The sequence below is a fragment of the Scyliorhinus torazame genome, chromosome 2 (assembly GCF_047496885.1).
Source record: "Scyliorhinus torazame isolate Kashiwa2021f chromosome 2, sScyTor2.1, whole genome shotgun sequence".
Taxonomy (NCBI): domain Eukaryota; kingdom Metazoa; phylum Chordata; class Chondrichthyes; order Carcharhiniformes; family Scyliorhinidae; genus Scyliorhinus; species Scyliorhinus torazame.
Window position 1 is genome coordinate 220,151,312 of NC_092708.1, and position 27,190 is coordinate 220,178,501.

General features: G+C 57.8%; 1 protein-coding gene across 1 annotated transcript in view; it reads right to left on the reverse strand.

Moving 5' to 3' along the window:
* The window catches only part of lancl1 (LanC antibiotic synthetase component C-like 1 (bacterial)), a 52,816-nt gene extending 26,079 nt beyond the window's left edge, over positions 1–26,737 (reverse strand). Inside the window, exons 1-4 of the mRNA XM_072484180.1 lie at positions 26,487–26,737; positions 17,698–17,815; positions 14,268–14,475; positions 12,263–12,410 (exon numbers count right to left, since the gene is read on the reverse strand). Coding sequence (XP_072340281.1) covers positions 12,263–12,410; positions 14,268–14,475; positions 17,698–17,815; positions 26,487–26,567 — 555 coding nt within the window. The 5' untranslated portion in view covers positions 26,568–26,737. The remainder of the gene's footprint in view (positions 1–12,262; positions 12,411–14,267; positions 14,476–17,697; positions 17,816–26,486) is intronic.
* Between the last annotated feature and the right edge of the window lie 453 nt (positions 26,738–27,190).

Sequence of the window (27,190 nt, forward strand, 5' to 3'; positions counted from 1 at the left end):
TTCTTGAACATTTTCAAGGCTGAGATCGATAGGTTTAATCAGTAGGGGAGTTCAGGGTTATGGAGATAAGGCAGGAAAGTGGACTTCGTGAGCGTTAGATCAACCATGATCTTGTTAAATTGCAGAGCAGATTTGAAGGGCTGAATGACCTACTCCTGTTCCTATTTCTTATGGTCTTATGGATTGTCAAAGATGATCCAAGTTTGGACAATGCCTGGCTAATACTAATGGTCATGGTTTCCAGAATTTAGGGAAGATGCTAGGAGAACGTTGTGGAAAACAAAAATGCGTGCGGTTTCTTACTGTTGACTGCTACAACTTCCAACGCAGTAAAACTTCCCAAGCAACGTCATCGGACCATAATCAGACGGAAATTGATATTGAACCAAATGAGACATAGCATGAACGATCAAACCTTTGGTCAAGGAGATTATTTTTAAATAGCATCTTAAAAGGGGGGTTGAAGAGATGAAGATGCAGAGAGGCTTAGGGAAGGAATTCCAAAACTCAGGGCTAACGGCATGACAGCAAATGGTTGCATGAAGAACATGGGAATACACAAGAGACTAGTACTGAAGGAACAGTATTCTCAGAAAGTCTCAGGCTGCATGGCCTTCTCTCTGTCGCAAATGACTACATTACCAAGGGTGGTTTGGTAGCACCATGACGGTGTGCATAGGTGGAGTTGTGAAGAACGTATCTGCCAGGCTGGGCAGGGGTTGGGAGAACCAAACAAAGGAGAGAAAAACCTACTTTACCTCGTCCTCACCAATATACCTGTCGCAGATCCATCTGTCAAGGTGGTGAGAGCGAAGGTGAAGTCCCATCTTCATACTGAGGAAATGCTTTATCAATTTGTGTGGCACTTCCACTGTGCTAAGTGGAATAGTTACAGATCAGACCGAACAATTCAAAATTGAGCATCCATGATGCCATAGCCATAGACTACGAGCAGCAGTAGAATTGCACTCAACTGGAATCTGTAACCTAATGGCCTGACATATCCCTCATTCGACCATTACCATAAGTTGGTTCAAAGTGGTGGGTACAAGAGCATGCCAGGAACAACAGCAGGCATACCTAAAAATGAGATGTTAACCTGCAGAAGCACTGCAGGATGCAATAGACAGATCTAAGTGATCCCACAACTAGCAGATCAGATCAAAGTTCTGCAGTCTTGCACCATCCAGTTGTGAATGCAAATAAACCAACCAGAGGAGGCTGCCCCTCAGACATCTTCATTCTCAATGATGGTGGAGCCTAGGATGTCAGTGCAAAACAAAAGACTGAAGCATTTGCAATCAGCTTCAGCAGGTTGATCCATCTAGGCCTCCTCCTGAGGTCTCCAGCGTTACAGGTGGCGCTCTACAGCCAATTCGATTCACTTCATGCCATATTATGAAATGGTTGAAGGCACTGGGTACAACAAAGGCCCTGACAACATCTTGGCAGAAGTACTGAAAACTCGTGTTCCAAAAATTGCCGTCCCTCTAGCCAAGCTGTTCCTGGCCAGCTACAAAACAGGCTACAATGTGGAAAATTGTCTAAATATGGCCTGTCTACAAAAAAGCCGGACAAATCCAATTTAGCCAATGACCGCCCCATCAGTCCACGCTCAATCATCAGCAAAGTGGAAGCTATCAATGGCGGTGCTATAAAGTGGTGCTTAGTCAACCTATCCACTGATGCTCAGTTTGGATTTGGCCAGAGCTACTTGGCTCCTGACCTCATTACAGCCTTGGTCCAAAGATGGCTGTTTAGCACAGGGGCTGTTTAGCACAGGGCTAAATCGCTGGCTCAATTCCCGTAACAGGCGCCGAAATGTGGCGACTAGGGGCTTTTCACAGTAACTTCATTGAAGCTTACTTGTGACAATAAGCGATTTTCATTTCATTTTCATTTCATATGGATAAAAAAGCTGAATTCCAGATGCAAGCTGAAAATGACATCAAAACAGTATTTGAATGACAATGGCATCAAAAATCCTAGCAAAACTGAAGTCAGTGGGAATCTAGGGAAAAGCTTTACACTGATTGGAGTCCTACTTAGCACAAAGGAAGATGGTTGTGGTTGTTGGAGGCCCTTCATCTAAGCCCAGGACTTCACTGCAGGAGTTTCTCAGGCCCAACCATCTTCAGTTGCTTCATCAATTACCTTCCTTCTGACATAAGATCAGAAGTTGAAATGTCGGCTGATAATTCACAACTGAAGCAGTCTGTGGGCAGAAAATGCAACACCAGGTAAATATTCGGTCATGGACTGATAAGTGGCAAGTATAATTTGCGTCATATTGCCAGGCAATGATGTACTCCAGCAAGAAGGTACCTGCCATGGCACTCAATAGCATTATTATTGCTGGGGCACCCACATCAACAACCTGGGAGTCATGGTTAACCAGAAACTGAACTGGACCAGTCATATAATTAAGATGGTTATGTGAGCAGGCCAGAGGCTGAGAATTCTGAAGTGAATATTTCATCTTTGGAATCCCCAAAGCCTGTCCACCACCTTAGACACAAGCCAGAAATGTGATGGGATACTCTCCACCAGCCTGGATGAGTGCAGCTCCAACAGCACATGAGAAGTCCAACATTGTGTAGGGCAAAGAAGCCTGCTCGATCAGCACTCCATCCACTATCTCAAACATTCACTCTCTCAAACTTTCACTCTCTTATAGAACATAGAACAATACAGCGCAGTACAGGCCCTTCGGCCCACGATGTTGCACCGAAACAAAAGCCATCTAACCTACACTATGCCATTATCATCCATATGTTTATCCAATAAACTTTTAAATGCCCTCAATGTTGCCGAGTTCACTACTGTAGCAGGTAGGGCATTCCACGGCCTCACTACTCTTTGCGTAAAGAACCTACCTCTGACCTCTGTCCTATATCTATTACCCCTCAGTTTAAAGTTATGTCCCCTCGTGCCAGCCATATCCATCCGCGGGAGAAGGCTCTCACTGTCCACCCTATCCAACCCCCTGATCATTTTGTATGCCTCTATTAAGTCTCCTCTTAACCTTCTTCTCTCCAATGAAAACAATCTCAAGTCCATCAGCCTTTCCTCATAAGATTTTCCCTCCATACCAGGCAACATCCTGGTAAATCTCCTCTGCACCCGCTCCAAAGCCTCCACGTCCTTCCTATAATGCGGTGACCAGAACTGTACGGAATACTCCAAATGCGGCCGTACCAGAGTTCTGTACAGCTGCAACATGACCTCCCGACTCCGGAACTCAATCCCTCTACCAATAAAGGCCAACACTCCATAGGCCTTCTTCACAACCCTATCAACCTGGGTGGCAACTTTCAGGGATCTATGTACATGGACACCTAGATCCCTCTGCTCATCCACACTTTCAAGAACTTTACCATTAGCCAAATATTCCGCATTCCTGTTATTCCTTCCAAAGTGAATCACCTCACACTTCTCTACATTAAACTCCATTTGCCACCTCTCAGCCCAGCTCTGCAGCTTATCTATATCCCTCTGTAACCTGCTACATCCTTCCACACTATCGACAACACCACCGACTTTAGTATCGTCTGCAAATTTACTCACCCACCCTTCTGCGCCTTCCTCTAGGTCATTGATAAAAATGACAAACAGCAACGGCCCCAGAACAGATCCTTGTGGTACTCCACTTGTGACTGTACTCCATTCTGAACATTTCCCATCAACCACCACCCTCTGTCTTCTTTCAGCTAGCCAATTTCTGATCCACATCTCTAAATCACCCTCAATCCCCAGCCTCCGTATTTTTTGCAATAGCCTACCGTGGGGAACCTTATCAAACGCTTTGCTGAAATCCATATACACCACATCAACTGCTCTACCCTCGTCTACCTGTTCAGTCACCTTCTCAAAGAACTCAATAAGGTTTGTGAGGCATGACCTACCCTTCACAAAGCCATGCTGACTATCCCTGATCATATTATTCCTATCTAGGTGATTATAAATCTTGTCTCTTATAATCCCCTCCAAGACTTTACCCACTACAGACGTGAGGCTCACCGGTCTTTCGTTGCCGGGGTTGTCTCTGCTCCCCTTTTTGAACAAAGGGACCACATTTGCTGTCCTCCAGTCCTCTGGCACTATTCCTGTAGCCAATGATGACATAAAAATCAAAGCCAAAGGTCCAGCAATCTCTTCCCTGGCCTCCCAGAGAATCCTAGGATAAATCCCATCAGGTCCCGGGGACTTATCTATTTTCAGCCTGTCCAGAATTGCCAACACCTCTTCCCTACGTACCTCAATGCCATCTATTCTATTAGCCTGGGGCTCAGCATTCTCCTCCATAACATTATCTTTTTCCTGAGTGAATACTGACGAAAAATATTCATTTAGTATCTCGCCTATCTCTTCAGACTCCACACACAATTTCCCATCCCTGTCCTTGACTGGTCCTACTCTTTCCCTAGTCATTCGCTTATTCCTGACATACCTATAGAAAGCTTTTGGGTTTTCCTTGATCCTTCCTGCCAAATACTTCTCATGTCCCCTCCTTGCTCGTCTTAGCTCTCTCTTTAGATCCTTCCTCGCTACCTTGTAACTATCCATCGCCCCAACCGAAACTTCACACTTCATCTTCACATAGGCCTCCTTCTTCCTCTTAACAAGAGATTCCACTTCCTTGGTAAACCACGGTTCCCTCGCTCGACGCCTTCCTCCCTGTCTGACCGGTACATACTTATCAAGAACACGCAGTAGCTGATCCTTGAACAAGCCCCACTTATCCAGTGTGCCCAACACTTGCAGCCTACTTCTCCACCTTATCCCCCCCAAGTCACGTCTAATGGCATCATAATTGCCCTTCCCCCAGCTATAACTCTTGCCCTGCGGTGTATACTTATCCCTTTCCATCATTAACGTAAACGTCACCGAATTGTGGTCACTGTCCCCAAAGTGCTCTCCTACCTCCAAATCCAACACCTGGCCTGGCCTCTTCTGCACTGGTGTACAGTGGCAACAATGTGAGCCACCAATTGCTGCAATTCTCCAAGGCTCCTTTGACAGTACCTTCCAAATCTGCAACCACTATTACTTAGAAGGACAAGGGCAGTCTGTAAGTTCCCTTCCAAGCCAGACACCTGATTCTGAATTCGGAGCCATATCACTGTTTCTGGACTGTCACTGGTGAAAACCTCGAGACTCCCTCCCTAATAGCACTGTGGGTGTACATACACCACATGAACGGCATTAATTCATGTTCATAGAATCCCTAAGGAGGCCATTTGGCCCATTAGGTCTGCACCGGCCCTCAGAAAGAGCACCCTACCTTGGCCCAATTCCACACCCTATCTCTGTAACCCCACCTAGGGGCAATTTTATCATGGTCAATACACCTAACCTGCACATCTTTGGACCATGGGAGGAAACCAGAACACTCAGAGGAAACCCATGCAGACACGGGAAGAATGCGCAAACTGCACCCAGACAGTCACCTGAGGTCGGAATCGAATCCAGATCTCTGGCGCTGTGAGGCTGCAGTGCTAACCACTGTGCCACCCATCAATATAGGTCAACGAGCACAGGAGTGATGGATAAATGGGATGTATTTCAAGTTGACCCGGGTTCAATTCAGCCTTGGGTGACTGTGTGGAGTTTGCACTTATTCCCGGTGTCCGTGTGGGTTTCCTCCGGGTGCGCCGATTTCCTCCCACAGTCCAAAGATGGGCAGGTTGGGTGGATTGGCTATGTCAAATTGTCCCTTTGTGTCCAAAGATGTGCAGGTTAGGAGGGGTTACGAGGATAGGGTGGGGGAAGTGGGCCTGGGTGGAGTGCTCTTTCAGAGTGTCAGTGCAGACCAAATGGCTTCCTTCTGCACTGTAGGGATTCTTGGACTCCTGGTTAAGAAAGATTTTTAAATTTTCATCCTCAATTTTCAAATTCCTCCACAGCCTTGCCTCTTCCTATCTCTCCAGCACCATGACCTCCAAGATGTTTGCACTCCTCTTATTCTGGCTTCTTGAGCATCTTACATTTTAATCCCTCCACCTTTGGGAGCTATGCCTTCAGCTACCAATACTGAAATCCGTTTCCTCAGCTTCTTAACCTCTTTTGTCTTTTAAGATACTCAAAGGATTTCCTGTGGCGGCCATGGAGTGAGCGGTCACACATTTGGTGGCTCCCGCTCAAGGTATTTTTTGGTCTTTGCCCTGTCCGAAAGACACATTTTGTGATGGAAAGAGGTGTAGGAGTGTCTGTGGAAGGTTTTATACTCTGGTTTGGAAGTGGGGCGAGAAGAGCTGCCTGAACAGGAGAGTCTTTGTGGTGCACCACAGGACAAGATGGCGGAGCGCAAGGAGGTTCAGCCAGCCCAGTGGTCAACGGAGCAGCTAGTGGAGTTTCTGAACGTAAAGTTCAGTCAGCAGAGGAAGGAGGTCCTGGAAGGCCTGGCCAAGGTGGTGGAACTGATTCAGTCGGGGATTGAGAGAGTGGAGCAGAGGCTGGAGTCCCAGGGCCGAGCGATCCAGAGGGTGGAGGAGGCGGTGGGGAAGCACGAGGAGCAGTTGGCCTCGTTGGTGGTAGAAGTGGAGTTGATGCAGAAGAAGTCGAAGGAAAAGGTGGAGGATCCGGAGAATCGCTCCAGAAGAAAAAACCTGAGAATCGTGGGATGCCTGAAGGCATCGAAGCTGCGGGGCCCAGCATGTACGTGGCCAAAATGTTGGAGGAGCTGATGGGGGAGGGGGCCTTTGACTGGTCCCTGGCGGTCGACCGAGCACACAGGGCGCTGATGAAGAAGACATAAGCGGGCAAGCCACCGAGGGCGATGGTGATGCGGTTGCACCTCTTTCCAGATAAAGAGAAGATCCTCCAATGGGCGAGACAGATGAGGAAGTGCACCTGGGAAGGGAACGAGATGTGCAGGTTAGGTGGATTGGCCATGTTAAATTGCCCTTAGTGTCCAAAAAGGTTAGATGGGGTTACTGGGATAGGATGGAGGTGTGGGTTTAAGTAGGGTGCTCTTTCCAAGGGCCAGTGCAGACCCAATGGGCCGAATGGCCTCCTTCTGCACTATAAATTCTATGAATCTATGAATAAGAACGGGCGAAGAGGAGGACCAGGCTTAACAGGGTCAAGACTGTCCTCTTTAAGAAGGGGGTGAAGTTTGGAGTACTATACCCACAGCCTGTTTCTGGGAGAATTTCCAGAAGTGTGAGTATTATTTTGGCATGCCAGAAGAGGCGGTGGAGTTCATGTTGGACAATGGACTGGGAGTAAAGTGAGGACATTGAACTTTGGAAGAGTTTGTGCATGTGTTTTTTGGATTTTTCTCCCCTTTTGAAGTGTTTCCTTTGTTTTGATTGTGGGGAGTTTGGAGGGCAGGCTGTTTATGGGGGAACATTGAGGGTGAGTGCACCTTTTCCTGCTCTTTAGGGGGTCACGGATGGATGGACGGGGGGGGGGGGGGGGGGGGGGGGGGGGTTGGAGGTTTAGGTCGGGAGCCACCATGCTAGCTGGGCAGGCTAGTTAATGGGAGTGAAATAGGGGTTGGCTGGAGGTAGGTGTGGGGGGGTTGCTGACAAGGGGGTGATTGGTGTTCAGCAGTTGGAAAAGTATCTATGACGGTGCACATCTGACCCAAAAAGGGATATGGCTGATCGGCAGGGGTGGGGGGCAGGGAGCCCACCAACCAGACTAGTCACGTGGAATGTGAGGGGGCTAAATGGGTCAGCACCTGAGGAGTCTGAAGGCGGACGTGGCCTTTTTGCAGGAGATGTACTTAAAGATAGGGGACCAGACAAGGCTGAGGAAAGGATGGGTGGGGCAGGTGTTTCACTTGGGACTGGATATGAAGACGAGGAGGGTGGTGGCAATGTTGGTGAATAAGCAGGTGGCTTTTGAGGTGGGGAATATTGTGGCAGGTTTGGGTCGGGATGGGGGAGGAGGGAGGAGAGAGAGAGAGGATGATAATGGCGAGTGAAAAGCTGGATGGGGTTGCTGGTGGTCCTGGTAAATGTTTTATGCCCAAAATTGGGATGATGTACACTTTATGAGGTGGGATCTGGGATGATCCCCAACTTGGACTCGCACCGGTTGATCTTTGATACAGTTATGGAGCCAAGTTAGGACCGGTCGAGCTCGAGGAAGGTGTCTGCAGTGGTGAAGGAGCTGAAGGGGTTCATGGAGAACATGGCGGGGGGGGGGACCCGTGGAGGTTTGGGAGGCCGAGGGTACTGGAATTTTCATACTTCTCCCATGAGCACTGGGTGTACTCCCAGATTGACATTTTTAGGTTGGATAAGGCATTGCTGGCGGGCGTGGTTGACTTGGAGTGTTCGGCGATTGTGGTATCCGACCATGCACTGGGCGGATTTGCGAGTGGCCTGGGGCTTGGGCAGGTATCAGTGCCAGCAGTGGAGGCTGGATATGGGACTGTTAGTGGATGAGGAGGTGGGCGAGTGGGTGAGGGCGGCCATTCGGGGTTACGTGGGGCTAAATGATACAAGGAAGGTCACGGGCGCCATGCTATGGGAGGCACTCAAGGCGGTGAGTAGGGGGAAGCTTATCTCAATTCAGGCACATAGGTACGGGGGGCGGTTGCTTTTTTTAAGATTGTGTTTTGTACTTAACCCTGTTGGGTTCTTCTTTCTTTCTCATTTTGTTATTGATATTTTATGAAAACCTTTAATAAAAATTTTTTTTTTTTTATAAATTAAAAAAATTCAGGCACATAGGAAAAAGGCGGAGCGGCAGAGATGGCAAGGCTGGTAGATGAGATCCTGAGGTGGACAGAAGGTATTCAGAAACCCCGGAGGCAGGGCTGTTGAAGGAGAAGCAAGAGGCCTCAAATGGAGTTTGGTTAAGTGTCCACGGAAAAGGCGATGGGGCAGCTATGGAGTGCCAGAGGGGCAGTATATGAGTATCGTGAGAAGGCGAGTAGGATGCTGGCCCACCAGTTGAGGAAAGAAGAGGTGGCCAGGGAGATTGGGAGACTCGCACCGGTTAATCATGGTCATAAGGGTAGGGTGGTGTTGGATCCAGAGGGGGTGAATGGCGTGTTTGATGTGTTTTATAGGAGATTATGAGTCGGAGCCTCCAGCCAGGCAGAGGGAATGCAACAGTTCCTGGACGGGCTGGAGCTTTCCAAGGTAGAGGAGTTGGTGCAGGGATTGGGGGCCCCAATCAGGCTGAGGGAGGTAATGGAGTGCATGGGGGCAATGCAGGCAGGGAAGGTCCCGGGCCTGGACAGGTTTCCGGTGGAGTTTTACAAAACATTTTGGGGGAACTGGGGCCACTGCTGGTGAGGGCATTTAACGAGGCTAGGGTGAGGAGGGAACTACCCCCAACACTATCGCAGGCTTCCATCTCCCTGATATTGAAAAAGGACAATCGGGCAGCACGGTGGCGCAGTGGGTTAGCCCTGCAGCCTCACGGCGCTGAGGTCCCAGGTTCGATCCTATTTCTGGGTCAGTGTCTGTGTGGAGTTGGCACATTCTCCCCGTGTTTGCGTGGGTTTCACCCCCACAACCCAAAGATGTGCAGGCTAGGTGGATTGGCCAAATAAACTGCCCCTTAATTGGAAAAAATGAATTGGGTACACAAAATTTTTTTTTAAAAAGAAAAAGGACAAGGATCCGGAGCACTGTGGGTCGTACTGCCAGATATAATTATTTAACGTAGATGTCAAGTTGTTGGCAACGATGCTGGCCTCGCGAATCAAGGACTGTGTCCCGGGTTTCATGGGAGGCAGTTGTTGGCAAATGTGTGGAGGATACTCAATGTAGTTATCATGCCTTCGGAGGAGCAGGAGGTGGTGGTGGCGATGGATGTGGAGAAGGCATTTGACCAACTGGAGTGTGAATAGCCGTGGAAGGTGCTGGAGCGGTTTGGGTTCGGGCAGGTGTTTATGGTCTGGGTCCGGTTGCTATACAAGGCACCGGTCGGAAGAGTGCAGACGACCTGAGTTGAGTTCGGGATATTTTGGTTTGCATTGGGGACGAGGTAGGGGTGCCCACTCTCCCCGTAGCTCTTTGCTTTGGCAATAGAGCCGATGGCAATGGCGCTTAGGGCATCCGGCACTGGAGAGGGATTGTGCGCAGCTGCACAAGCTGAACTTGACTCGCTCGGTTGGTGGAGCAGATGAAGGGGGACGTCAAGAGGTGGAATGCTGTCGCTGGCGGGATGGGTGCAGATAGTAAAAATGACTGTGCTGCCAAGGTTTCTGTCTATGTTTCAGAACCTCCCAATTTTCGTCCCGGGGGCGTTTTTCAAAAAGGTCAATGCGCCGTTCTCTGGGTTTGTCTGGGCAGTGAAGACCCTGCGGATCAGGAGGGTATTTCTGGAGCAAGGACAAGGAGGGATGTGGCTGGCATTGCCGAACATGATGAACTATTACTGGGTGGCGAACATCACCATGGTAAGGAAATGTGTAGTGGGGGAGGGGTTGGCATGGGGGTGGATGGAGGCGGTTTTGTGTCGGGGAATGAGCTTAAGGGTGTTGTCAGCGCCTCCGTCGTTCTTGCCGACCAGGGACTCTGTGAGCCCAGTGGTGGCCTTAAGGGTGTGGGGGCAGTGGAGGCAGCAATTGAGATTGGATGGTGCCTCGGTGTGGGCACCGATCTGTGACAACCATATGTTTGAGCTGGGAGGGGCTGGATGCGAGGTTTCAGAATGGTGGCAGGCAGGGATTGAGTGATTTGTTTATGGGGGACAGATTCGCAAAACTGGAGGACTTGGAGAAGGAATAGGTGTTGCCCAAGGGGAATGGCTTTAGGCACCTGCAGGTCTGGGATTTTGTAAAGAAAGAGGTACCATCCTATCCTGGGCTGCGGCCTCTGGGATTAGGTACTGTCAAAGGAGGAGATAGGAGAGGGGAAGATGTCCGAGAGCTACAAGGAGTTGATGGTCTGGGAGAGGGCCCTGGTGGGAGACATAAAGCATAAGTGGGAGGAGGAACTGGGGGGGGACGTGGAGGCTGAGACGAGGCCCGCGAATCACATCCATATGTCTTGGCCGTGTCGAAGTTGAAGGGGTTCTAGCAGGGGTTCACGGAAGTAATGTCCAAGGTGCTAGAGTTGAAGGTGGCCCCGAGTCCAGAGGTGTCAATATTCGGGGTGTTGGAAGATCGGGAGTCCAGGGGGCGAGAGAGGCTGCTGTTTTGGACTTTGCCTCCCTGATAGCCCGGAGACAGATCTTGCTCGGGTGGAGGGACTCGGAGCCGCCGAAAGCAGGGGTGTGGGTGAGCGACCTGGTGGAATTCCTGAGGCTGGAGAAGGTCTTCGGCCTGAGGGGGTCGGTTGATGGGTTCACTTGGAGGTGGAATCTGTTTATTGACTTTGTTGAGGATTGAGGGGGTCAACAAAAGTGAAGGGGGGGGGGGGGGGGGGGAGGGAGTGGGTGTTTTTTATTTATAATGTTGTATGATCTTTCTTCTGCTTTTGTGTGTTTGTATGAAAATGCCTCGAATAAAATACCTGTTTTTTTAAAATGCTGATAGAAGTTTTTGAAGAGATAAGTGCAACTGGAGATGCAGCCATAGCCTGAAAGGACAGATACTTCGAGTGCATTCTTTTTTTGAGATGGTGTTGATGATGGCAGCTTTGAAAGGGAGAGGGTCAGTTTAGTGTTACATATTGGCTCCTGCTGGATGATGGGTGTTTTCGTTATTGATCATGGATGTACTATACCCCATAGTTAAACAGCATAAGATAATAAGAAATAGTAATAGAAGTGGCCACTCAACATTCATTGCTTCGGTTCAAGCATGGAGAATAACCTCCAAAGGGAAACACTAGGAAGTTGTTATGTTTAGGAGAGTAGGAATAAAGAAGAAAAGTATATTAAGTTTTTTGCAGAAATCCATATTTGGCAGAGTATAAAAGATGACTTTAAACATTTGGGGTCAGTGAAAAACATTTCATCTTGGTTTCTGTCAATGAACTTCAGTTATTATACATGCCAATGGATTTTCAATACCCAAAGGTTGCAATAGTAGTAAACATATCAAATAGATGTTCTACGAATTAATAGATTTCTTTGGTGATCCAGTACTTTGTAGAACACCTATTAAGGAATGCTTTGCCTGAAGGTTGCCAGCACTTCATTAAAGCAACAGGGGGTTCACAAGTTGAGCAGCACAGATAATATGTGATCTATATTCACTTATTAACAGACATTGAAAGTAATTTGGACATCCCAACACAGTAAAAGTTTTCAAGGGTTTAATTTTCAGAAAGCATGTTGAGAAAAATATTAAAATATTGCAGAATAACCATCCAAATGGAAACGGACGAAGAGATAGAGAGAATACCTGTTTCATATAATGTAATGGTATCTTCTCATTGCCAAACTGGTCATTAACAAATGATAATGCATATAGATATCCCATCCGACCATACAGCATCTCATCCGGCAGTTTTGAATTCAGCTTCACTACAGATGGATGTAGTTGGAGAAGCCTGTAAGAAATCCATTTCAAAAATGGAAACATTTACAAATTTGGATTTGAAAACAGGATCGATTTTTGGACCTTGATAAACCCAAATCAAAACTAAACCTCCTTCCCTTGCACCTCAGTAAGTATGGCACGTTTCTTAAATACATACTTTGCACTTCTTTTTAAAATTGTTGCTCATTGGGCCATCATATTATTCAAAAGAACAGATCAGAAGAACGTATGATTTTCTGAGAATGGGAAAATAAATCTTGCTGCCTTATGAGAAGTTTGAAAACATGGCAATAAAATGTCCCCCCCCCCCCCTCCCAGTGAACTGTGATTAACAATGGGATCTTTGCCCTTCTGGGTTCTGTGGCCAGCTAAAACATCTCATTTGCTGCTCCCGTTGAAACCCTCAAACTCAAATCTGAGCTTTTGTTTAATCTGTATAATTAACTTTCCTATTTTTATTAACTAATCCATTGCTGCTCTCAGAGAAGAGTAAACTGTAACTGACAAGGGTGTTTTTTATTTATTGGTGGACATTATATAATGTTGGGTTGGGGGAGTGGGAAAGAAGTACTTCAGACCAAAAAGAATGCCTTACTCTCTCCTTCAATAGTGCTAATGACTGAATTGATCCAAATTTCAAATGAACAAAAGTGCAATGACCGAGCAGGTAGTGTGTAGAAGACCAAAGATAATGATGTCAAACTGATGTTTCTCAGAAACTAAAGACAGCTCTGACCCTTTTATTAAATTAGAAAACTTTGAACCATTCACATTGCACCACTGCTACGAAAGATTAACCATAGAATATACAACTATGCAATAGTTGTAACTAAACAGTCAACATGTGAATGGATTAAAATCAAATAAGAATCTGATATTTTACAAATTCTAACCTTTAATTCATCAAAAGCGATTCAGTGTGTACACTGCATTGTGTGCAAGCAGCTTTCAATGTACATGAGGATACAAGAACAAATGAATAATATTATGTTGACAGAGTATGTTCAGTGATGGGCCACCATGGTTTCCACCCAAAAAGGTAAAGTTTTCATAACATTTCACTATGGTATTGTTTCCTTAAAATACAGGAAGTAAATATACTTACTGTGCCAGCCCACTAAAGAGTAGTCTTTTTAAAGTATATTTTAGAAGAGGCAAATGTTGGATAATGTGCAATATACAACATTAAGGAGTCTTCTTAATGACAAAGTATTACAAAATGGTAGGGCTAAGACCCCATATCTCTTTACCATACCAAGGAAAAGTTCTCACTGGCAGCCAGGCCAAGTTCATTGCTTGCCTCGACAGCTGTATATGAAGCAATATTGGTGAATGCTTGGGAGCAAGTCATCTATTTGCTCTGTCAATTAAGGCAAGATTCCAAAGAAGAGACACATCTAAAATACATTTTCCCTTCCAATGGAAAATCAAAAAGTATTTGTATTGTGTCTATAATGTAGTAAAACATCCAAGGCACTGCACAGGGGTTTTCGTCTTCTTCTCGAGTGCTCTGCCTGAAGGTTGGTCTGAAACAGCCTCTACCACAGGTAGGACAAGGAGGCAGGTCCCAAATCCATACCAGCTGGAACAGGGATCGAGCCACGTGCTGAAAGATGCAAGAGGCCAAAGTTTGAGGAGTTTGGGAAGATGTGGCTGTAGGACTGGAGGAGGTTACGAAGATCAGCAAGGTGGCAAGGCCATGAAGGAATTTAAACCCATGGATAAGGTTTTTTAAATTTGAAGTGTTGGAAAACTGGAAATCCATATTAGTCAGCAAGGTGCAGGTTAGGATAGAGGAGGGATGGTTGGGCTAGAGGAATAAGGGGCAAAAATGCAAATATAGTTTGATCAAGTTACTTTCACTTACTGATTGATATAACCGTCTGATTCTTGAGTTTGCTGCAACTTGTGATGCACAACTGCAGCTACAGCCAGGGGGCCTCCATCGCCACAAAGGAATGTCACTACACGTCCACTAAGGAATTTCAGGCTTTTATTTACATACTGTAGAGCTTTCTGCAGAAAGGACTGATCTCCATAAATGTCATACAGATGCAGATATAGTAAAGCAATCCCTGAAGGAATAGAAACGCATTGTTACAGACATGAGATGTTTCCACTGGTAACTGTGCAGATAACAGCGAGTAGTCAGAAGATTGTTTTCCCTTTTCTTCCTCTTCCTGTCTTTTAAAACCCAAGCTTTGGGTAACCTGGTTAATACACCTGATTGTCCTTGCTTTATCCCTGATGGTGTTGTGGATTATGGGTTCTAGCCTTAAAAATATACCAGAGAAAATACATTTAACCAAATGGTAGTGTAAATAGCCCCAAGGAGCGTTTGATTATGTTTCTGACTAAAGACGAGCATAGAATTTGAGAAAATGACTAAAACAGGGATTTGACAGGGATTGATGGCCTCAGACTATGAAGTCTGTCAATTCTCAACTGTGTAAAGTGAAATTTGTACAACGTGAAAGTACCTGTCAAATTCTACCCCAACAAAAAGGAAAGAAAGAAATAAAGGCTAGTTGCTGATTGACTTGACTGCTCGGGTAGCATTCACAGGAAACCGTCAGACATCAATGCACGTCACCAGAATGCTGTGCAGAATTCGACTCGATAGTGGAAACTTTCCAGAATTGATTTTCAGGTGCAATACGTTCATTTTAGGAACACAGAAATTTTGTTTGACTGAGTTGCTGCTTGCGTAAGTATTTCACAGGAGATGTTGACTTTGAGATTTTTTTCTTATTATTGATAGTGTTATATGGAAAAATACCAGTAGGAGCAATGACGTTGGTAAGAAGGGCACCGGGGTTTGACTAGGCTTGAGGGAACATGTTGGAAGATGGTGCAGTTTGGTCCAGTGTTGATAACTGATTTTGTCATTTTTATTTAGCTAGGTTTCGGATAACCTCAAAGTTTGTTGCAGAATGGCAGGTGATTTGTCCTTATTGCATAACCTGCAATTCTGATAACCTTGGAATTGGTTTGTGATGACATTAATCAATAGCCATTGACTTAACTGATTATGCACTAGATGTACAGCCTTCAAGAGATTATTTTGAGTGTGCAGATTGTTGAGATGATTACAGTACCAATTTAATTCCCGTTTTCTAAATTAGTTGTTTGTTATCAGCAGAACTGTTTGGGTTCAATACACAAGCAGAAAATACTGAAGGAGTTAATTTAGCCGGTGTTTTGGTTTATTCACTCACTACTCTCATACCTATTAATTCACAGAACTTAATGGCAATGAACAAGGTGACTCCTAAACTATAAGCATAAACTATCTATATAAGCAGATAATTTTATGGTGTAATTCTTCATTTGAGCTTCTAAGTGTATTTGTTTGATTTTTAGTTCTCAGCACGTCTTCAGTGATAACTTCAGTCCCTCATCCCTGCGACCATTCTTGTCAATTTTTAGTGCACCCTCTCCAAGGCCATGACCAGACCAGATCAACACCAGACCAGATTGCATTAGGTAAAAGTCAGGTGACCATAGTCTGCTTTCCCCTTTTGAGGGGGAGAGCTGACTGGTTTAACCTGAGGATCATAGAATTTACAGTGCAGAAGGAGGCCATTCGGCCCATCGAGTCTGCACTAGCCCTCGGAAGGAGCATCCTGCTTAGGCCCACGCCTCCACCTTATCCCCGTATCCCAGTCACCCCACCGAACCTTTTGGACACTAATGGGCAATTTAGCATGGCCAATCCACGTAACCTGTACATCTTTGATCTGTGGGAGCAACCGGAACATCCGGAGGAAACCCACGCAGACACAGGGAGAACATGCAGACTCCATACAGACAGTTAACCGAGGCCAGAGGTAGCACAGCTAACCACTGTGCTAATGTGCCACCCAACACACCTTGGTGAGAGGCAAGGTTGAGAAGGCAATAATCTCAAGGTTCATCAATAATCGCAGCTGGTACAGGAATCAAACCCATGATGCTGGCCTCGCTCCGAATCACGAACCAATTGCCCAACCAACTGAACTAAACCGGCCAGACTGCACTAACTTCTAACTGACACTCTTAAACCTTAAATTCAACAAGGAGGTGGAAAAGCATGTAAGCTAGCTGCCTAGTATATTTTGCATTTTGGTTCTGTCTGAATTCCTAATTGTTTTTCATGTCTAAAATTCACAGAATTCTTTGAGTGTATGAATAAATTATTTCAACCAATTTTTACCACTTAGAATGGTCAAGTAGGACACGTTAAGGTTTTATTTTCGATCAGCAGCACGGTAGCACAAGTGATTAGAACTGTGGCTTCACAGCGCCAGGGTCCCAGGTTCGATTCCCTGCTGGGTCACTGTCTGCAGAGTGTGCACGTTCTCCTTGGGCGAAATTCTCCAGTAACGGCATGATGTCCGCTGACCGGTGCCAAAAACGGCGCAAATCAGTCGGGCAACGCGCCGCCCCAAAGGTGCGGAATCCTCTGCATTTTGGGGGGCCGAGCCCCAACCTTGAGGGACTAGGCCCGCGGCGGACTAATTTCCGCCCCGCCAGCTGGCGGAAAAGAAAAGAAAAAGGTGCGGAATCCTCTGCATTTTGGGGGACCGAGCCCCAACCTTGAGGGACTAGGCCCGCGGCGGACTAATTTCCACCCCGCCAGCTGGCGGAAATGACATCTCCGGGCGGTGCATGCGCAGGAGCGTTAGCGGCCGCTTACGGCATCCCCGCTCATGCACTGTGGAGGGAGTCTCTTCCGCCTCCGCCATGGTGGAGACCGTGGCGAAGGCGGAAGGAAAAGAGTGCCCCCACGGCACAGGCCCGCCCGCGGATCGGTGGCCCCCGATCACGGGCCAGGCCACAGTGGGGGCACCCCCCCGGTGCCAGATGGCCCCGCGCCCCCCCCCCCAGTACCCGGGAGCCCGCCCGAGCCGCCTTGTCCCGCCGGTAAGGTAGGTGGTTCAATCCACGCGCTCCAGTTTCCTCCCACAGTCCAAAGACGTGCAGGTTAGGTGGACTGGCCATGATAAATTGCCCTTAGTGACCAAAAAAGGTTAGGAGGGGTTATTGAGTTACGGGGATAGGGTGGAAGTGAGGGCTTAAGTGGGTCAGTGCAGACTCGATGGGCCGAATAGCCTCCTTCTGCACTGTATGTTCTGTGTTCTATGTTCAAAACACGTCCAATTTTTATCATTTTAAAATCATGAAGTAACAACCTAAAATAATAAAGATTATTAAAACAAACAACTATCAGAATTTAAAATACACAAACTTTAAACATCAGGTAGTTTCTGGATGTGCACAGTAATTATTTTTGAGCTTTGCAGTTACAATAGTACCTGCCCAACCAGTGTAGCTGCTGCTGTCCGTTTCATCAGCTTTTAACAATCCATTTTTCAGATGTTGCAGTAACTCACTGATCTTGATCTGCAGTTGCTGAATGAAATCACTGGTTAACTGTAAAGAGTTAAAAAAGTAAGATTCTTCTGCTTCCATGGCAATGGTCATTAGAAATGAAAAAGGCCATTCTGTGCCTGAGTTCACACATAGAAACTGATCAGACCTTCGACTCCCTAACCTCCCCTCCACTAACCCCCCTCACCTTACTCCTACCTCCACTTCCCTACAAATCTCTTCCCCTCCCCAAAGGTCTCCCCCTCAACTCTCCCCCCTCCCCCTCAACTCTCCGCCTCCCCCCCTCAGCTCTCCGCCTCCCCCTCAACACCCCCATCCCCTGCCTCTCAACACTCCCCCCTCCTCTCCCCTCAACAGCCCCCTCCTCTCCCCTCAACAGCCCCCTCCTCGCCCCTCAACAGCCCCCTCCTCGCCCCTCAACAGCCCCCTCCTCGCCCCTCAACAGCCCCCTCCTCGCCCCCTCAACAGCCCCCTCCTCGCCCCTCAACAGCCCCCTCCTCGCCCCTCAACAGCCCCCTCCTCGCCCCTCAACAGCCCCCCTCCTCGCCCCTCAACAGCCCCCCTCCTCGCCCCTCAACAGCCCCCCTCCTCGCCCCTCAACAGCCCCCTCCTCGCCCCTCAACAGCCCCCCTCCTCGCCCCTCAACAGCCCCCCTCCTCGCCCCTCAACAGCCCCCTCCTCCCCCTCAACAGCCCCCCTCCTCGCCCCTCAACAGCCCCCTCCTCGCCCCTCAACAGCCCCCTCCTCGCCCCTCAACAGCCCCCTCCTCGCCCCTCAACAGCCCCCCTCCTCGCCCCTCAACAGCCCCCTCCTCGCCCCCTCAACAGCCCCCTCCTCGCCCCTCAACAGCCCCCTCCTCGCCCCTCAACAGCCCCCTCCTCGCCCCTCAACAGCCCCCTCCTCGCCCCTCAACAGCCCCCTCCTCGCCCCTCAACAGCCCCCTCCTCGCCACTCAACAGCCCCCTCCTCGCCCCTCAACAGCCCCCCCTCCTCGCCCCTCAACAGCCCCCTCCTCGCCCCTCAACAGCCCCCTCCTCGCCCCTCAACAGCCTCCTCCTCGCCCCTCAACAGCCCCCTCATCGCCCCTCAACAGCCCCCTCCTCGCCCCTCAACAGCCCCCTCCTCGCCCCTCAACAGCCCCCTCCTCACCCCTCAATAGCCCCCCTCCTCGCCCCTCAACAGCCCCCTCCCCTCAACTGCCCCCACTCCCCCTGCCCAACTCTCCCCCGCCCCTCTCTGTCAACTTCCCCCTCAACTCTCCTCCCTCCCCCTTCCCCTCAACTCTCTCCCACTCAACTCTTCCCTCCCCCCTCCCCATCAACTCAATCCCTCCCCCACAACTCTCCCCCTCCCCTCAAACAGACCCCGCTCCCCTCACCCTTAACACCCCCCCGCAACTCTCCCCTTCCCCTCCCCCTTCATCTCTCCTCCACTCTCCCCCTCTGCTCCCTCTCAACACTCCCCCCTCAACACCCCCCTCCCCTCAACTCACACCTCTCCTCCCACTCAACTCACCCCCCTCCCCCTCTCCCTGAACTCCCCCTCCCTCTCAACTCATCCCCCTCCCCTCCCCTCCCCTCCCTCTCAACTCGTCCCCCCACCCCTCAACTCGGCCCGAACCCTCCCCCTCCCCTCTCACCCTCCCCTCTCCCCCTCCCCCCCTCCACTCTCCCCCCTCCCCCCCCCCTCTCCCCCTCCACTCTCCCCCTCCCCCCCCCCTCTCCCCCTCCCCCCCCCCTCTCCCCCTCCCCCCCCCCTCTCCCCCCTCTCCCCCTCCCCCCCCCTCCCCCGACCCCCCCCCTCTCCCCCCCCCTCCCCCGACCCCCCCCCCTCCCCCTCCCCCTCCCCCCCCCCTCTCCCCCTCCCCCCCCCCTCTCCCCCGACCCCCCCCCTCCCCCGACCCCCCCCCCCTCTCCCCCGACCCCCCCCCCCTCTCCCCCGACCCCCCCCCCCGACCCCCCCCCCTCCCCCAACCCCCCCCCCTCCCCCGACGGCCCCCCCCCCCTCCCCCCGACCCCCCCCCCTCCCCCGACGACCCCCCCCCTCCCCCGACGACCCCCCCCCTCCCCCGACGACCCCCCCTCCCCCGACCCCCCCCCCTCCCCCGACCCCCCCCCTCCCCCTCCCCCGACCCCCCCCCCCCTCCCCCGACCCCCCCCCCCTCCCCCCCCCCTCCCCCGACCCCCCCCCTCCCCCTCCCCCGACCCCCCCCCCTCCCCCGACCCCCCCTCCCCCTCCCCCGACCCCCCCCTCCCCCGACCCCCCCTCCCCCTCCCCCCCCTCCCCCCTCCCCCTCCCCCGACCCCACCTCCCCCTCCCCCGACCCCCCCCTCCCCCTCCCCCTCCCCCCCCTCGACCCCCCCCTCCCCCTCCCCCGACCCCCCCCCCTCCCCCGACCCCCCCCCTCCCCCGACCCCCCCCCTCCCCCGACCCCCCCTCCCCCCTCCCTCCCCCCTCCCCCCTCCCCCCCCCCCCCCGACCCCCCCCTCCCCCGACCCCCCCCTCCCCCTCCCCCCCCCCCTCCCCCCCCCTCCCCCTCCCCCCCCCCCCTCCCCCTCCCCCCCCTCCCCGACCCCCCCCTTCCCCCTCCCCCCCTCCCCGACCCCCCCCCTTCCCCCCTCCCCCGACCCCCCCCTCCCCCGACCCCCCCCCCCCTCCCCCGACCCCCCCCCTCCCCCGACCCCCCCCCTCCCCCGACCCCCCCCTCCCCCGACCCCCCCCTCCCTCGACCCCCCCCCTCCCTCGACCCCCCCCTCCCCCTCCCCCGACCCCCCCCCCTCCCCCCGACCCCCCCCCTTCCCCCTCCCCCCGACCCCCCCTCCCCCTCCCCCGACCCCCCCCCCTCCCCCCGACCCCCCCCCCTCCCCCGACCCCCCCCCCCTCGACCCCCCCCTCCCCCCTCCCCCGACCCCCCCCCCCTCGACCCCCCCCTCCCCCTCCCCCGACCCCCCCCCCCCCTTCCCCCTCCCCCGACCCCCCCCCCTCCCCCGACCCCCCCCTCCCCCGACCCTCCCCCACCCTCCCCGACCCCCCCCCTCCCGACCCTCCCCGACCCCCCCCCCTCCCCGACCGACCCCCCCCTCCCCCGACCGACCCCCCCTCCCCCGACCGACCCCCCCCCCCTCCCCCGACCGACCCCCCCCCTCCCCCTCCCCCCCCTCCCCCCTCCTCCTCCCCCCCCCGACCCCACCCCCCCTCCCCCCCCCGACCCCCCCCCCCGACCCCCCCCCTCCTCCTCCCCCCCCTCCCCCTTCCCCTCCCCGACCCCCCCCTCCCCCTCCCCCTTCCCCGACCCCCCCCTCCCCCTTCCCCTCCCCCGACCCCCCCTCCCCCCCTCCCCCCTGACCCCCCCCCTCCCCCCTCCCCCGACCCCCCCCCCTCCCCCGACCCCCCCCTCCCCCGACCCCCCCCTCTCCCCCTCCCCCGACCCCCCCTCTCCCCTCCCCCCCCTCCCCCCTCCCCCGACCCCCCCCTCTCCCCCGACCCCCCCCTCTCCCCCGACCCCCCCCCTCTCCCCCGACCCCCCTCCCCTCCCCCTCCCCCCTCTCCCCCGACCCCCCCCTCCCCTCCCCCTCCCCCCCTCCCCTCCCCCTCCCCCCCCTCCCCTCCCCCTCCCCCGACCCCCCCCCTCCCCCGACCCCCCCCTCCCCCGACCCCCCCCCTCCCCCGACCCCCCCGACCCCCCCCTCCCCCGACCCCCCTCCCCCCCTCCCCCACCCCCCCTCCCGCCCCTCCCCCCCTCCCCCACCCCCCCCTCCACCCCCCCCTCCACCCCCGACCCCCCCCTCCCCCGACCCCCCCCTCCCCCGACCTCCCCCTCCCCCCCCCCACCCCCCTCCCCCCACCCCCCCGACCCCCCCCCTCCCCCCCCACCCCCCTCCCCCCCGACCCCCCCCTCCCCCCACCCCCCTCCCCCGACCTCCCCCTCCCCCTCCCCCGACCTCCCCCCGCTCCCCCGACCCCCCGCTCCCCCGACCTCCCCTCCCCCGCCCCTCTCCCCCCCCCCCTCCCCTCTCCTCTCCCCTCTCCCCCGACCTCCCCTCTCCCCCTCCCCCCCCCTCCCCCCCACCCCCCCCTCCCCCCCCCTCCCCCCCACCCCCCACCCCCCCCTCCCCCCCACCCCTCAACAGCCCCCTCCCCTCAACTGCCCCCCACTCCCCTGCCCAACTCTCCCCCCGCCCCTCTCTGTCAACTTCCCCCTCAACTCTCCTCCCTCCCCTTCCCCTCAACTCTCTCCCACTCAACTCTTCCCTCCCCCCTCCCCATCAACTCAATCCCTCCCCCACAACTCTCCCCCCTCCCCTCAAACAGACCCCGCTCCCCTCACCCTTAACACCCCCCCGCAACTCTCCCCTTCCCCTCCCCCTTCATCTCTCCTCCACTCTCCCCCTCTGCTCCCTCTCAACACTCCCCCCTCAACACCCCCCTCCCCTCAACTCACACCTCTCCTCCCACTCAACTCACCCCCTCCCCTCTCCGTGAACTCCCCCTCCCTCTCAACTCATCCCCCTCCCCTCCCCTCCCCTCCCTCTCAACTCGTCCCCCCACCCCTCAACTCGGCCCGAACCCCTCCCCCTCCCCTCTCCCCCTCCCCTCTCCCCCTCCCCCCTCCACTCTCCCCCTCCCCCCCCCTCTCCCCCTCCCCCCCCCCCTCCACTCTCCCCCTCCCCCCCCCTCTCCCCCTCCCCCCCCTCTCCCCCTCCCCCCCCTCTCCCCCGACCCCCCCCCTCCCCCCGACCCCCCCCCTCTCCCCCGACCCCCCCCCCTCTCCCCCGACCCCCCCCCTCCCCCGACCCCCCCCCTCCCCCGACGACCCCCCCCCTCCCCCTCCCCCCCCTCTCCCCCTCCCCCCCCTCTCCCCCGACCCTCCCCTCCCCCGACCCCCCCCCCTCTCCCCCGACCCCCCCCCCCTCCCCCCGACCCCCCCCCCCGACCCCCCCCCTCCCTCTCCCCCCTCCCCCCCCTCTCCCCCGACCCTCCCCTCCCCCGACCCCCCCCCCTCTCCCCCGACCCCCCCCCTCTCCCCCGACCCCCCCCTCCCCGACCCCCCCCCCTCCCCCGACGACCCCCCCCTCCCCCGACCCCCCCCCTCCCCCGACGACCCCCCCCCCGACCCCCCCCCTCCCCCGACCCCCCCCCCTCCCCCGACCCCCCCCTCCCCGACCCCCCCTCCCCCTCCCTCCCCCGACCCCCCCTCCCCCCCCCCCTCCCCCTCCCCCCTCCCCCCCCTCCCCCTCCCCCGACCCCCCCCTCCCCCCGACCCCCCCTCCCCCTCCCCCCCCCTCCCCCGACCCCCCCTCCCCCTCCCCCTCCCCCCGACCCCCCCCCTCCCCCCCGACCCCCCCCTCCCCCTCCCCCCCCCTCCCCCGACCCCCCCTCCCCCTCCCCCCCCCTCCCCCTCCCCCGACCCCCCCCCCTCCCCTCCCCCCCCCCCCTCCCCCCCCTCCCCCGACCCCCCCCTCCCCCTCCCCCCCTCCCCCGACCCCCCCCCCCTCCCCCCCCCTCCCCCTCCCCCCCCCCTCCCCCCCCCCTCCCCCGACCCCCCCCCTCCCCCCCCCCTCCCCCTCCCCCCCCCTCCCCCCCCTCCCCCTCCTCCCCCTCCCCCCCCTCCCCCTCCCCCCCCTTCCCCCTCCCCGACCCCCCCCCTCCCCGACCCCCCCCTCCCCCGACCCCCCCCTCCCTCGACCCCCCCCCTCCCCTCCCCCGACCCCCCCTTCCCCCTCCCCCGACCCCCCCCTCCCCTCCCCCGACCCCCCCCCTTCCCCCTCCCCCGACCCCCCCCCTTCCCCCTCCCCCGACCCCCCCCCTCCCCCGACCCCCCCCCCCCTCCCCGACCCCCCCCTCCCCCGACCCCCCCCCCTCCCCCGACCCCCCCCCTCCCCCGACCCCCCCCCTCCCCCTCCCCCGACTCCCCCCCCTCGACCCCCCCCTCCCCTCGACCCCCCCCCTCCCCCTCCCCCGACCCCCCCCCTTCCCCCTCCCCCGACCCCCCCCCCTCCCCCGACCCCCCCCCTCCCCCGACCCTCCCCCACCCTCCCCGACCCCCCCCCCTCCCCGACCCTCCCCGACCCCCCCCCTCCCCGACCGACACCCCCCCTCCCCCGACCGACCCCCCCCCTCCCCGACCCTCCCCGACCCCCCCCCTCCCCCGACCGACCCCCCCCCCCTCCCCGACCCCCCCCCCCGACCCCCCCCTCCCCCTCCCCCCCGACCCCCCCCCTCCCCCTCCCCCGACCCCCCCCCTCCCCCGACCCCCCCCTCCCCCTCCTCCTCCCCCCCCCTCCCCCTCCCCGACCCCCCCCCTCCCCCGACCACCCCCTACCCCCTCCTCCTCCCCCCCCGACCCCCCCCCTCCCCCGACCCCCCCCCTCCCCCGACCACCCCCTACCCCCTCCTCCTCCCCCCCCCGACCCCCCCCCTCCCCCGACCCCCCCCCTCCCCCGACCCCCCCTCCCCCTCCTCCTCCCCCCCCCCCGACCCCCCCCCCTCCCCCGACCCCCCCCTCCCCCTCCTCCTCCCCCCCCCCTCCCCCGACCCCCCCCTCCCCCGACCCCCCCCTCCCCCCTCCCCCTTCCCCTCCCCCGACCCCCCCTCCCCCCTGACCCCCCCCTCCCCCCTGACCCCCCCCCTCCCCCTCCCCCCTGACCCCCCCCTCCCCCCCTGACCCCCCCCTCCCCCCCCTGACCCCCCCCTCCCCCCCTCCCCCTCCCCCGACCCCCCCCCTCCCCCTCCCCCGACCCCCCCCTCCCCCGACCCCCCCCTCTCCCTCCCCCGACCCCCCCCTCCCCGACCCCCCCCTCTCCCCCTCCCCCGACCCCCCCCCTCCCCCTCCCCCGACCCCCCCCTCTCCCCCTCCCCCGACCCCCCCCTCCCCCTCCCCCCCCCTCCCCCTCCCCCCACCCCCCCTCCCCCTCCCCCCCCCTCCCCCCCCCTCCCCCTCCCCCCACCCCCCCTCCCCCCTCCCCCCCCCCTCCCCCTCCCCCCACCCCCCCCCTCTCCCCCCTCCCCCGACCCCCCCCTCCCCCCTCCCCCGACCCCCCCCTCTCCCCCTCCCCCGACCCCCCCCTCCCCCTCCCCCCCCCTCCTCCCCTCCCCCCACCCCCCCTCCCCCTCCCCCCCCCCCTCCCCCCCCCTCCCCCTCCCCCCACCCCCCCCCTCCCCCCACCCCCCCCTCTCCCCTCCCCCGACCCCCCCCTCTCCCGACCCCCCCTCCCCCTCCCCCGACCCCCCCCCTCTCCCCCGACCCCCCCCTCTCCCACGACCCCCCCCTCCCCCTCCCCCCTCCCCCCCCCTCCCCTCCCCCCTCCCCCCCCCTCCCCCTCCCCTCCCCCCTCCCCCCCCTCCCCCTCCCCTCCCCCTCCCCCCCTCCCCCCCCTCCCCTCCCCCTCCCCCTCCCCCTCCCCCCCCTCCCCCCCTCCCCTCCCCCCCTCCCCCTCCCCCCCTCCCCCGACCCCCCCTCCCCCGACCCCCCCCCTCCCCCCCGACCCCCCCCCTCCCCCGACCCCCCCTCCCCCCCCCTCCCCCCTCCCCCTCCCCCGACCCCCCCTCCCCCCCCCTCCCCCCTCCCCCTCCCCCCCCTCCACCCCCGACCCCCCCCTCCCCGACCCCCCCCTCCCCCACCCCCCCGACCCCCCCCCTCCCCCGACCTCCCCCTCCCCTCCCCCCCTCCCCCCGACCCCCTCCCCCCCGACCCCCCCCTCCCCCCCCCCACCCCCCCCCGACCCCCCCCCACCCCCCCCCTCCCCCCCCCACCCCCCTCCCCCCACCCCCCGACCCCCCCCTCCCCCGACCCCCCCCTCCCCCCCACCCCCCCCGACCCCCCCCTCCCCCGACCCCCCCCCTCCCCCGACCCCCCCCTCTCCCCCTCCCCCGACCCCCCCCTCCCCCTCCCCCGACCCCCCCCTCTCCCCCTCCCCCGACCCCCCCCTCTCCCCCTCCCCCGACCCCCCCCTCTCCCCCTCCCCCGACCCCCCCCCCCTCCCCCCCCCGACCCCCCCCCTCCCCGACCCCCCCTCCCCCGACCCCCCCCTCTCCCCCTCCCCCGACCCCCCCTCTCCCCCCCTCCCCCCCTCCCCCGACCCCCCCTCCCCCCCTCCCCCGACCCCCCCTCCCCCCCCCTCCCCCGACCCCCCCCCCCTCCCCCGACCCCCCCCTCCCCCCCCCTCCTCCCCCCCTCCCCTCCCCCTCCCCCCCTCCCCCCCCTCCCCCTCCCCCTCCCCCCCCTCCCCCTCCCCCTCCCCCCCCTCCCCCCTCCCCTCCCCCCCCTCCCCCTCCCCTCCTCCCCTCCCCCGACCCCCCCCTCCCCCTCCCCCCCACCCCCCCCTCCACCCCCCGACCCCCCCCTCCCCCCACCCCCCCCGACCCCCCCCTCCCCCGACCTCCCCCTCCCACCCCCCTCCCCCCCGACCCCCCCCTCCCCCCCCCCACCCACCCCACCCCACCCCCCCGACCCCCCCCTCCCCCCCCACCCCCCCCCTCCCCCCCCACCCCCACCCCCCACCCCCCCCCTCCCCCCCCCCCACCCCCCCTCCCCCCCTCCCCACCCCCCCCCCTCCCCCCCTCCCCACCCCCCCCCCTCCCCCGACCTCCCACCTCCCCCCCCCGCCTCCCCCCTCTCCCCCGACCTCCCCTCTCCCCCTCCCCCCCCCCCTCTCCCCTCTCCCCCTCCCCCCCCCTCCCCCTCCCCGACCCCCCACCCCCCCACCCGACTCACTTGCCCGTTTGAATCAAATAGTCGCACAGTGGTAGCAGTTTCGTAATCAGGGAAAGGGTTATTGAAGGCTCGGGACTCCATCCTTTCATTAGTTTATCCCTTTCACCGCGATCTCTTCCACCACAACCCGGGATCGCAGCAGCAGCAAGGCCTCAATTCGTGGTAACCACAGCAACTGGCAGCAAATCTGTCAATCACAGGTAGACCCGCCCTTCCTGTCAATCATAGATAGACCCGCCCTCCAGTCAATCACTCATTAACCCGCTCCTCCTGTCAATCACGGAAGACCCGCACCTGTCAATCACAGGTAGACACGCCGCTCCAGTCAGTCACGCATTAACCCGCCACTCCTGTCACTCACAGCTAGACTGCTCCCCCTGTCGATCACAAGTAGACACGCCTCTCCTGTCAATCACAGGTAGACCCGCTCCTCATGTCCATCACAAATAGACCCGGTCGCCCCTCCTGTGATGCTAATGGGGCTAAAGGTAGACAAGTCTCCTGGCCCTGATGGGATGCATCCCAGGGGATAAAAAGAGATGGCTAGGGAAATTGTAAACTCACTAGTGATAATTTATCAAAATTCACTAGACTCTGGGGTGGTCCCAGAGGATTGGAAAGTAGCAAACCTGACACCACTGTTTAAAAAAGGAGGTCGGCAGAAAGCGGGTAATTATAGGCCGGTGAGCTTAACTTCGGTTGTA